The sequence below is a fragment of the Necator americanus genome, chromosome X (genome assembly GCF_031761385.1).
Source record: "Necator americanus strain Aroian chromosome X, whole genome shotgun sequence".
In the NCBI taxonomy this organism is placed as follows: domain Eukaryota; kingdom Metazoa; phylum Nematoda; class Chromadorea; order Rhabditida; family Ancylostomatidae; genus Necator; species Necator americanus.
In genome coordinates this window covers 2147966-2160353 of record NC_087376.1, presented here as the reverse complement: position 1 = coordinate 2160353, position 12388 = coordinate 2147966, and the positions used below count along the sequence as shown (strand labels likewise).

General features: G+C 37.9%; 3 protein-coding genes across 3 annotated transcripts; all 3 read left to right on the top strand.

Moving 5' to 3' along the window:
• Positions 1-864: 864 nt before the first annotated feature.
• RB195_021257 (uncharacterized protein) lies at positions 865-1482 on the top strand (the record flags this gene model as incomplete). Its single annotated transcript, XM_064207900.1, has 1 exon — positions 865-1482. The coding sequence occupies one exon, from the start codon at positions 865-867 to the stop codon at positions 1480-1482; it is 618 nt and encodes a 205-aa protein (XP_064063781.1).
• Positions 1483-1627: 145 nt separating this feature from the next.
• On the top strand, positions 1628-2158 carry RB195_021256 (uncharacterized protein; the record flags this gene model as incomplete). Its single annotated transcript, XM_064207899.1, has 1 exon — positions 1628-2158. The coding sequence occupies one exon, from the start codon at positions 1628-1630 to the stop codon at positions 2156-2158; it is 531 nt and encodes a 176-aa protein (XP_064063780.1).
• Positions 2159-2444: 286 nt separating this feature from the next.
• On the top strand, positions 2445-3042 carry RB195_021255 (uncharacterized protein; the record flags this gene model as incomplete). Its single annotated transcript, XM_064207898.1, has 2 exons — positions 2445-2665; positions 2721-3042. 2 exons carry the CDS (start codon positions 2445-2447, stop codon positions 3040-3042), a joined length of 543 nt encoding a protein of 180 aa, XP_064063779.1.
• Positions 3043-12388: the final 9346 nt, after the last annotated feature.

The following is a 12388-nucleotide window of genomic DNA, read 5'->3' as shown; positions in this document are numbered from 1 at the left end:
ATCCAAAATTTTCCGCTCCGTTTAAAAATTCGTCCCCTTATTGACATTAGTCGTTAACATCAATTAACATCCATTAACAAAAAGTTCTTTTTTGAAAAAAAAAGACTTGCCTATGTAATTAAAAGAGTTTGAAAGAGTAAAGAAAAAAGATGCATTTCCTACGGTGTTCTGAGGAAATAGGAGGGAAGGTCAGATCTGCTGATAACACAATGCACGTAGAGAAATGCTGGATGTCAAATCCATGGAAATAAGACTCTTATCTAATTGACCCTCCACAACGGTTTACCGCCTCATAGTGGCGTGGAGGTGACACTGGGCGTCGAACTGCGATGCACAGCGGAGGTTCGTCCTCCGGCAAGGTCTCCCAAGCTGAGAAGGAGTTCGACACATCCGACATTCTGACTTCTCGGAATCGGAAGCCTAGCTAAGAGTAAACCACTGCTAAGATTCACCACCGTCTTGGCAAAATGTCGCAAGGTGGTCCCCTGATCCATATAGGTTGTGACCTGTGGTGAAAGCTAAGCTCGCCCTGGCATGGCTGCTTAGTTTGGGGAAAAGTCGTTTTGCCACTCCAGCATTTCCACTGCCTCAGTACACCGCACATTGGGCCCTGCCGTCTCAGACGTCGGAAGGTATGGCAACCGGTGGGAGGCGATAAAATCTCAGGTTGCTCAGGACGTCATTGATTCTGGACCACGGCAACACACGCACGACTCGCCATGGAGACTGTCTCAGACTGTGTACTTACAACGCGAGAACAGTTTCCACAGACGCTGACCTGCATGCCCTTCTCGGAGCTGCAGAGCGTATCAAATTTCACGTGATTGCTCTGCAGGAGACCAAGTGTAGAAGGAGCGACGTACGATGAATGACGGTACACTCGTCATTCGTGGAGAGAAGGTCCCGTCGCGAAATGTAGGCGGTGTTGGTTTTGTCATGCACCCATCTGTCGTCCATCTTGTCGATTCTCGCGAGATCCTGTCACCTCGTCTGGTCATTCTTCGCCTCCGCCCTCTGCGCCAAAAACACATCAGTATCATCAGCTGCTACTCACCAACAGCAGCAGCTGACGAATCTACATTGGGCGCGTTTTACGAGGAGCTGGAGGAAGTAGTCCGCAACGAGAAGTCCTTCTACAAATTCGTTGTCGTAGACATCAACGCAAAACTAGGAAAGGCCACAGAAGAGGAATACAGGATTGGAAGATTTGGACTAGGGGTCCGGAATGAAAATGGCAATCGTCTCGCCGGGCTGTTGTCCACCGCTCACCTCTTTCATGGGAACTCTCTTTTCATGAAAAAAAGATCATCGTCGGTGGACATGGGAATCGCCCAATGGCGCGACTCGTGCGGAGATCGACCACATACTCACCAACCGGGGTCGCACGTCTTCTCGTCGCGAGATGGAAATCATTACGGAGAGGTTCTACTCGAACCTTTTCCGTTCATCAACTCCTGCGTAAAGCCCGATCATCCCAACTGACGGAGCTCCACCACGGATTCTCCCTTCGGAAGTACAAGTCGCTATCAAGAGCACGAAACCTGGCACAACCCCCGAACCTGATTTTATATCAGCAGACTTTCTTCGGGCTGGTGGCCATCCGCTCCATGTAATCTTAGCAGCGCACATGACATCCTACCTTCAGAAAGAAAGGATCCCAGACCAGTGGAAGACCTCGCGAACCGTTCTTATCCATAAGAAAGGTGACCAAGAGGACCTTCGGAACTACCGTCCGATATGCTTGCTGAGCGTGTTATACAAAGTATTCACCAAGATCATCCTCACGCGCATATCTAGGACGCTGGATGAAGCCCAGCCTCAAGAACAAGCTGGATTCCGCCAGGGGTTCAGCTGTTTGGACCACATCCAGACCGTGTCGAGGGTCATAGAGGTTTGCCGGAAATACCGCCTGCCCCTCGTTCTAACCTTCGTCGACTATGAGAAAGCCTTTGACAGCGTAGAAACGAATGCAATACTGTCAGCGCTGGTTGATCAATGTGTGGACGCGTCGTATGTGAGGACATTAGCCAATTGCTACGATCGATGCACGACTAGGATACAGCTTTTCCACCGCCTTCTCACCATACACATTGGAAGGGAGTACGACAAGGCGATACTATATCGCCGAAGCTGTTCACGGCTGCATTGCAATGGATAATGAAATCACTTTCCTGGGAAGAAAGGGGCATACGTGTTGATGGAAGATTTCTCTCAAACTACAAACTAACTACGCGGACGACATCGTTCTCTTTTCGAGCAGTACCAATGAAGCAGAAACGATGCTCAACGAATTGAACGAAGCAGGGAAGAGAATAAGACTACGAATAAATAGAAAGAAGACATAGTTCGTGAAGAACGCCCACTGCGAAGACAGAGAAGTACAACTTGAAGGCTCCCAAATCGTGGAAACTTCGTCATACGTATACCTCGGACGTTCTATGAACATGGAAAACGACCTGAAGGAAGAACTGAATAGAAGAATGAGAGCAGCATTCGCAGCCGTCAGGGAAGCCACGGACCAACTGACGGACCAAGATCTTCGTGCCCATCTGTTCGACTCGACAGTCCTTCCGGCGCTCTCTTACGCAGCGGAGACGTGGGCAGACACCGCGGCCACGTCTAGGGAGCTACATACTACCCACAGAGCCCTTGAGAGATGTCTCCTGTAAGTTTAACCGGCGCACACAACACCTAGCCGGTCTTCGTAGCTTCGACTTAAGAGGAATGTCCCGTCTTCGCGATCCAGCGGAATATGTATCGAAAGCAAAACATAGATGGGCTGGTCACATCATGAGAAGAATCGACGATAGATGGACTAAAAGAACGCTAGAGTGGATCCCAAGGAACGCCAAACGCCCCCGAGGGAGACCGCCAACGAGATGGGGTGACGTGTTCGCTGCACGGATAGACCAGCTGAGAGCTCAGCTGGATACGGCTCAAGGACCTCGTCAGCGTCACTCACGAAGCTTGAGAACACCTTGGATGACAATGGCGAGGGAACGAAACGAGTGGAAGAGATGCTGGGGCCCGCACGTCCAGTGAAGACGGGCCATCAACGTATCTAAGTAAGTAGGTAAATATCTAATTGACACAAATTCTGAGAATCTTGTCATGCAACAAAATCTTTCGAGTCAGGAAAAAGCTGTAAGAATCGTGCGAATCACGTGAAATGATGTGAAACTAACGGGAGAGATTTCTTATATCATATATTCGGAAGATTATTGTTCCGTTGCTGTTATTCTGGATAATTTCATGCTTTATCAAACGACCTCAAGAATTGAAAGGTATGATACTTCGAAATCTATAGTTGGTGCTACAAATGATAACTTGCTACGAATACTTTGTGCTCTACGACGTATATTCACACAGCTACAATTCGAACACGAAAGATATCAAGTCACTACCCGACAACATCCAGAAGCGATCAAGAAATAAGGTTTGGACTATTCTGCTAATTTCCAGGAAGTGTATTGCAGGAATGCTTGCACATTCGCACATTTGCAAATGAAGACCACCTAGACGTGAATAGCGTGTTGCACGCTATTTCTTAGTAATTCTTCCGTCTGGATGAGGCAATGCTCAACATCTTTTCTGATCTATTATGCATTAGATGAAATATTCCACGCATCCCACGTCAAGCTATTTTCACAACGTGAATATTTTTTTCGGAGAAAAATTTCTAGGTACAGTAATAGGCCCTTTAATTTGTCTTGATTTCTCCTAAGGATCTCTTCGAGTTACTAAATACTATATTTTTGTCTTGTTTTCTCCTGAGGATCTCCTCGAGTTACTAAATACTATATTTTTCTCTACGCTACGTTATTATTTGAACGATCTATGAGTTCAAATTTCGTACATCGTTCTCACAGAAATAAGCCATAGAAACTGCTACATTATTCCAAGACTATCAGCACTTAAGTTCACTCAGTCAGCCGCAACGCGTCCACTACAAATCGCATACTTCGCTACTTAACATCTTCCTATATGACCAAATGTAATCAAAAGTTTATTGGGGTTATTCTGGCAAGCACAAGTGCTAGTGAAGATTATTTTTTAATTTTAAGATTTATCTACCTGATATATATACATATATATCATGCTATATAATAACGCGCTTAGTCCGTGTGTGTGTGTGTGTATTTCTGTGTGTGTGTGTGTGTTTTTCTGTGTGTCACCAAAATACTCCACAATGATGCAAAACTCTGCACCAGTGAGGTCCCGAACCATCGCCATGCACCTGATAGGCGAACACTCTACCTTTCCACCATTGTCCAAACTTTCGCTATTTATGTTGGCATTGATAAGGCAAGTTAGTTTCTCTCATATGTTAGTGAGGATAAATAAACTTTTATGTGAATGTATACGGGTACTACGTCGTCGAATTCGTGCCCCGGAGCCAGATAGCTGTAAAATGGGGTGGGACGGGTCCTATGAGCAGGGTCAAGCGTGTGTTGAGAATTTCTCAGCAGGGGGTCGTAAGAGGGGTGTCGGATCAGGGGGGGGGGGGGGGGGTCATAAGAGGGGGTCGGAAAGTTAAGAAAAAATTTAAGTAGGGGTTGGAAAATCAGAAAAAATGAAGGGAGCAAAGACAAAAGGAAGACGGGGTTGTCGTTTTCAAACAAACACATATTAATGTGTACAAAATGAAGTGTAATTTAGGTATGCGACATTCAGCAGAAAAATAGGAGTGAAAACTGCTTCTTTTCAGACGTAGTGCTGAAACTTGAAGGATTATGAGCAGTGAATGGCATGTTTTTATCGCATATCAGAAGATATTCACAACTGAAACGTATTCTAAGGCTTCTTTTCAGGTTCCGATATCTGCGACTAAAAAATGGAAGAGTTGTCTCAAAGAAGAAAAAACGTCAATGATGCAAATTCAATACTTGAGTTCTGTTTAATATAAAAATAAATGATATAGAATAAATAAATTTTTTTAATATTCGAATAAACGATTGAAGAAGACTCGCGGTTGCAGTTGAGGAAGACTATTGTAGCATAAAAAGCTAGGATAAAAAGAGGGTACACAAACCAAAAAATGATTTTTAAAAATTTATTCTTCATAATTCTGGTAATAAAACTACTGCGCTTTTTGAGCCAATCTTGAAGATGGACGATTAGCATTTCTTGCTGCTCTAACTGATGCTTGATGACGTCGGAGTCGCTTCGGTGGCACAAACCAAAACAATTGAAATCTTGAATAAATGTGATGCATAATAAATAAAGTGATAATGTTGTGATGTGATAAAATAAGAAACCAATTATTTTAAGTGCAATTAACTACCTGAAAGTTTTTGTTCTTTCAAAAATCGACTTTTTGTCAAACCCATCAAGTCTAAGCACTACAAAAATTCTACAAAATACACTACAAAAATTACACTTCTACAAAACAAAATTACAGAATTACAGTCTACACAACAAAATTGTGTGTTACTAATGTATATGAAAGAAATGAAACTAACCAGAGGTGACTTCGTATTGAGTACCATAAAAGGCAATCTTCATAGCTTGCGCAGTGCTTTGGCACTCTTCGTCACAGCCAATTCAATATCAGAAGCTAACAGAAGTGTAAGAGCACTAAGTAAAAATAGAAGCATAGCTGCAATGAAAAGCAAGTACGCTGGCTCAAGTTGGTAAGTGTAGTGCAGACTTATTTATGCGTGATTACAAAGACTTCGATAAGGACATCTGTTGATTGGCCTTTACACATTCCATTGAAGTAGGCAAATAATTTAGCAAGGTTGGGTGGCTCAACGAGATGCCGCGCTGTTTTCATTGAGACGCTGTTTCTATTGAGGTCAGGGATCAATCCCTGCCAAAGTGCATTTTTGCAGTTGACGTAAAAGAATTTAAAGAGCACATTTCTCATCCTACAGTGACAAACTGCTTACTTTCAGTCGAAAAAGCAATTTTTATGCTGCTACTGAGCGAAAAAAGACATCTACAGGCGTAATTAGGGTTAAAATTAGTACAAAGTGGGCTCCACAAGTTTCTGAATATCTACGCTCAAAATGAATTTTATGCAATAAAGCTGGCTGCGATCTGTAGAGAGAGATTTCTCCTATACTTCTACAAAGTTTAGTGCCTTTAGCTTTTCTAGTTTTTTTGAAACCTAGTTGAGAAAAATCCCAATTTTTGCCTCAAATTTTCGAGTTTTTCTCAACTAGCTCTTGAGAAAACCAGAACACTTACAGAGGCCAAAATTTGCAGTTAAGGGTATTCCTTGATGCTCTATCCAAATATGTAGTCGAATTTCTCAACGGCGCTACCGTATCCTCGCAACGGGAAAAAGAGTGAATTTTCGGATTTTCGGCAACGCGTCAAAATCTGTGTGACTTCAAACAAATTTCCATAACTCAGCTAATTGTTTATAAAAACGAATTCGGTTTGAAGTATATTGTAGAGAAAGATTTTTGCTATCACAATTTGCCTTTACTTTTTTACAAGTAGTTTTCGTCTTTAAAAAAGCTAGTTGAGAAAAAGTTGAGAAAAATGCCAAATTTCTCAACTTTCTCTCAACTAGGTTTCAATAAAAACAGAGGGTCCCTGCAAAAGATTTTTCGACCACTTGGTAGCGCAAATCTTCCTCCACCCAACGCAGCCAGCAATGTCTTCTTATGTCTCTTCATTAGTGAGTTATTCATGTTTATTTCAAGGTAACAAAATCCGACCTGTCCAGCAGTAATTTCCAATTAAGACCTGGTTTTAATCGCTAAAATAACCTCTATATAACACTTGTATGTGGCAAACAGTGCTCTAAATACAATTTCAAGAAATTGCCGGTGAAATTTTCTCCTCAGTGATTTTTTTCGGTTTTGCGAAAATCTAGATGCAGGCGGGGATCGAACTCTCATCCGTTCATTTCCGTTGTCGATGAGTAAAATTGTTTGGTGATAGTCGGAAATAGTGTGAAAAGTGTTTTAAAAGGTGTTCTCCTTCTTTTCCAGCTGTTTTTTCGTTTTGCAAAAATAATGGTTCCGGCGGGGATCGAACTTTTGTTTACTGTTTAAAACTTTCATTTTTCCTGATCATCTTCCATCTGGCACACGTCACGCGGCATCTTGAACATATAATTAACATGAACATATAGTTATTATTTATAGTTAGTTATTATTTACTCCATTAATATCGCTGCATTACAATATGTATTTTGTTTTACTTGTAGCACTACTATTTTTTAAAATAATTTATTATTTGTTTATTACATCGTATTATTTTAATTTATTTATTAGGCGTTTATTTGTTTTTTGAATTTTTTTATTATACCCAAATTTTGATTACTGTGTGGGCAGCTATACTGGTAGGAACGAGATAAGGGGGTCGTTTTTGGGAGGGATTTTTCCCAACTATACGCTTGACCCTGCCCATGAGTTCGGAATCGTGCACCGGTGCCAAGAAGCTATAGAGTGGGGAGAGACGGTGTCCACTGCGTCGGATTCCGAGGTGTCCGGCTTTAGCCTGGTGGTTCAGGCTGGTATATATATATATATATATATATATATATATATATATATATATATATATAAGTTACAAGGAGTGACACACAAGCTATCCAGCGAAATTCAACAGTATACATCCCTTCCTGGATTTAGATGACCTCAGTCTTTATCCAAAACACAGGATTGTCGACTAGATTGTCGGCCGAAGAGGATCCTTCAAGCATTGAGTAACAAAGGGAACAAAAAGGTATGTTAGGATTCCTGGAATGCAATTTTACGCTCCACAATATCGAACATTTCGAGTCCAATCCTTCTCCAAATGTCCTCTAATTGTTTTACTGCTTAAAATAATATATGTATCTCTGTTAAAGTTTATTTTATATTTGGGGATTTCGTTTAAATTACATTATTTTTTTGTTGGAAATATAGTTGTGCAATGAAGAAGTAATTTTATATTCCTGTGGATGGGATGAGGCTAGTTCCCATTCATATGATATTTACACAAGTATGTATAGTTCCTTGGGATATTTGTTGAAGAAAAAGCTTCCGTAAAAATCCGAGATGCCCAGGAAGTGCAGGCAAGGATGCAATTTCCTATAAAACGTTCACAATTTCCCTTTTTTTCTGGCATAAAAAAAATCTAATATCGGTCAATGCCCTATTGAGTAGCACAGAGCCCATATAAAACAATGTCTCGACCGGATGATGAACAGCTCAGAGACGATTAATGCCAATTTCAGGATAATCTAACTTTTTCTCTTCAGGGAAAATATGGTAGATCTGAAGAGAGTGCAGTAGCTCAAACTTTTTTCTTTCTCTATTTTCTGGAGTTTAGAGAAAGCGGTGTAGAAGGTAATACTGAACTTCCTTGCTTCTAGAAGTCGTTAATTTTAGCAAAACTACTGTAATGAAAAATTTTTCCATGAGAAAAATTGAGCAAAAACGAGGAAATTTTCACAGTAATTAAAATTCTACGTGAATTTTTAAAATTCTGAACATATTAAACTCATAGAAATTACAATAAGAAACGTAAAAAGTAGTATAATAAGAACGAAGATGGTGAATCCATGTGAGTTGATTCATTTCCGCTCAGTATATGCTCGAGCTGTCATGAATTTAGGATAACAAGATCAACGAATCCGTGACGAGAAAGCCAATAGCGATGCGAACGTGTAACATTCTTATGATGATCAATAAATCCTTGGAAAAAAAGGAATAAAAGAAAGTTTTCTTTTAAACTGTATTGGACAATTTAAAGATTTACCAATAAGGAATTAACACTAACCTGATTAGAATTTGATGTTGATTCCATCGTTTTTGAATTGGTTGCTCGTTCTGTAGCGGCTGAACCTATGAATATTCCTTGAAAAACATGTTTTCATCGAAATTAACATTTTATTTTTATGAACCGGAAAACGACTCATTTAAACGGTTTATAACGGTGAATAATAACAGTCTATTTTTGATTAAATTTCATTTATATGGCCTTAACAATAGCGCATAAAACCGACGATTCAAACATTTCTATAGCACAAAATTTATCAAGAAGGGATCAAAAAAAATTCAGAATAGAGACAAATACAATGGAAAAGCGAATAAAAGGTTGATATCAAACTGCGTATTCCTGAATTCGATCATCTGGAGCATGAAACATTAATTTTTCCAGTCACAAGTGCCGAAACTAGGAAAGAAAAGGTTCGATTTGAGATTAGTAAACGTGATTTGTCAAAAATTTTTTCCTACTGTCATTGGAGTGTAAAATTAGACAATATAGGGACATGTATAATGATAGAAGAATGAAGAACCGAACATCTTCCCGAATATCCACCGAAGAAATCCGTGCTGCACATACATATATATATGTCCGTACTGCCCCCTTTAGCAACACGCCTATTTCTTTTCGTCTTATATAATCGAGGGTAATTATTATTTACTACTTCAATCAAATGTATATTTACATTAAACTAAATTTATTCTATCAAAAAGTAACCAGGATTATGGCTATGAATACTGATTTGTTTTTGCAGTGAAAAGAAATGTTCCAAACCAAGTGTGCTTGATAAAAATCCAGAAATTACGAAAGAAATTACCTCTTAGAATGATATTGTATTACTTTAATGACAACGGTAATAATAAAAAAGCAATTTATAATGACCGTAAATTTTTCGCACTCAACTGTTGTGAAAAAGAATCACTATAGAATCAATGCGTGAAATTCACACCATTTTACAAAAACCATGCTTCCATATAATTGTTCTGGATAAAAGCAAAAGAAAAGCGAAAGAAGGGGTGGTGTGAGAAAAATCAAAGCTATTTTACTTTTGAAAGAGTTAGCAAATAAATGGGGAGAGGGATTATTAAAAATATGTTTAAAATTTATTTCTTCACCTAACTTGTTTCTTCAAAGGTATATAAGAGACCACGTGAAAAAGAAACGATCTAATCGATTCGGATAACATGAAATTTTCAATATCGATTATTCCGGTAATGTGAAATTAAATGAGTATAAATAGAATGAAAAAAATGTCTATAAAATATATCCACGCTAAGAGGGACGGATTAAAAGAAAAAATTACAAATATAAAACACTGCACATAATCCCCAATATAGTTTTCTCGATTTTTAACTTTTTTACCTTTTTGTATTTTTCTGGAATAGATTGATGAAGCGTTGAAGCAATGCATTCATAGAAAAAGAAAAAAGAAAAAAAAGTGAAAGAAGGAATGCATTCCTCAAAGAAAAAGAAAAAAAACTTCGAAGAGGACAAAGAAAAGGTTTTCTTTCAGATACTACAAATTATTATGAAAGAAAATTCTTCCAGGAGTGAAAAAAATCCTTTATGGAACCAAAACTTTGAAAAAAAAAATGACTATAATGCAACTCTTATCCAATGCATTTTTGGATAATGAGCGACTCTATGAATTTAAACATCAAATATTTTCCACTTTATCGTTGTTACCTTGTAAAATTACATGGAGATACAATAATTCAATAGTTTAACTAAATATTTCAAGAAGAAATTTGATACAAATTAGGCCAGATAAGAAAAAAATATTATTCTCATATTACTATATTTTGTTCATATTTTGTTCTCATATTACAATATAACTGTGTAACTAAATATCAAATTTTAAGCAATTTTCGATGGAATCTAACATGTTAGTACATATGGAGAGGGGTGTTATCCACAAAGTCGCTGGAATAAAATGAAAAATGCATAAAAGTGATGAATATTTAAGAAAAGAATTAAGAAAAAATATTTGCGTTATAAAATATGCTTTAGTAGTAGATACTGTAGAAAAGAAGGTAAAGAATATAATTAGAGTAAATTTCATTTAGATCTCTTACCTCTTCGGGATTCAGTTACACGAAGATTTTTAGGAAAAAAAAGTGCACGTAGATAGAAAAAAAGAGAAAATAATGAAAAATGAGGAAATCCTACGACGTCTTTAGGATGTTCAACGTAAAGGTGAGATGTAATACAAGAAATGAGCTCTGTCGGATATATCGATAAAAGTCATCGCTATTTGTTGGAATCGATTTTGTAGATCATCATAGTTTTGTCAGAGCTTAAAAATCTATGAAACTTTTTAAAAATCTCTTCTATACAATAGACTAGTTTTTTTTCCATTGTAAGAAGGTATAATATTATGAGGTACCTCTACAATTTTTGTTATTTTTTAAAAATATAGTTTATAGAAAGTAGATCAAGAAAAAAAATCACTTTTTCCTTGATGTAGGTACGCACGTACACACATGACTGCTTAGTGGGTGGCTGATTCCTGCAGTTCATGGATTCCCTTTATATCATAAAAGTGTTCCTACCTTATATGGCGTGTAAATGAAGATGTGTAGTTTTTCCAGAATTCGTTGTCATCAGGATCTGTGATCATTCCTGACGCTGAGGCTATGATCTCCCATACTAGAAAAAAAGGCCGAATTTCACTGTGCTATTGAGAGATTCCATTCAATACGCAAAAAAATTCCGGAGTAAGATGTATTTAGTGTTTATTGTAGATCAAACACTTTTATTTACAGCTCAAGCTTTCTTCTACTAGAAGATCAAAACAAAATTTTCGTTTCGTACGTGCATCAAATGCTATTTAAAAAGTATCCAAGGAAAGACGACTATAAAAAATATCAAATCATCAAAAGATTTCAACCCGATTCATTTAAATTAATAAATAATAAATTTTACGAAAAAAAAAAAGAAATTATCATTGTTTACTCATTTCGCACCTCGGATCCTATAATTATAAGCAGTTCCTTTTTTGAACGTACAAAATTATAGAATTTTCTTTTTTACTTGGAAATTAAATCTGTGAGAGTTACAGAAAAATCGTAAAGAGGGTTGCATATGGATGTGTGATTAATTTGCTGGATGTAGTTGCCAGGAAACTTCTGGAAAGAATGTTCCAATCCAGAAATAATAAAAAAGTAAGAAAAGATCGTTACAGTGGATATAAACGGGAAATGGGAAACCTTAGTAACATTTTTAAGCGCGCAATTCAATGAATAAATAAGAAGTGCAAATAAGGAGAGTAAATAGAGAACCGTCTAGAAACTTCAGAGAATTGAAAAAAAAAACAAACTTAGTGGGTAATTAAACCGACAGGAACTATTTGCTGATCTCAACGTCGATGTCCATCTTATCCGTTTAGTCCGTTCTTACCTAACCACAGCAAATGGCTTTATACTTAACAATTCAAGGCCTATTCGGTTTTTTTTTTCCTTTTCCAGAAATACAAAAATTCGCTTCTATTTTCGGAGAAATATGCAAATTGTCAACGTAATTTCGTTTTATATCGGGAAATTGAGGAAATTCTGGTTGGGTCTCATATAAATTCCTTATTTCAATTTCCTGTTTCAGGAACATCAACATCTATTAGAAATTCTAATTTCGTGTTTGATATGAGCTTACCTATTCAATTTTTGATTAGAAATTCGAG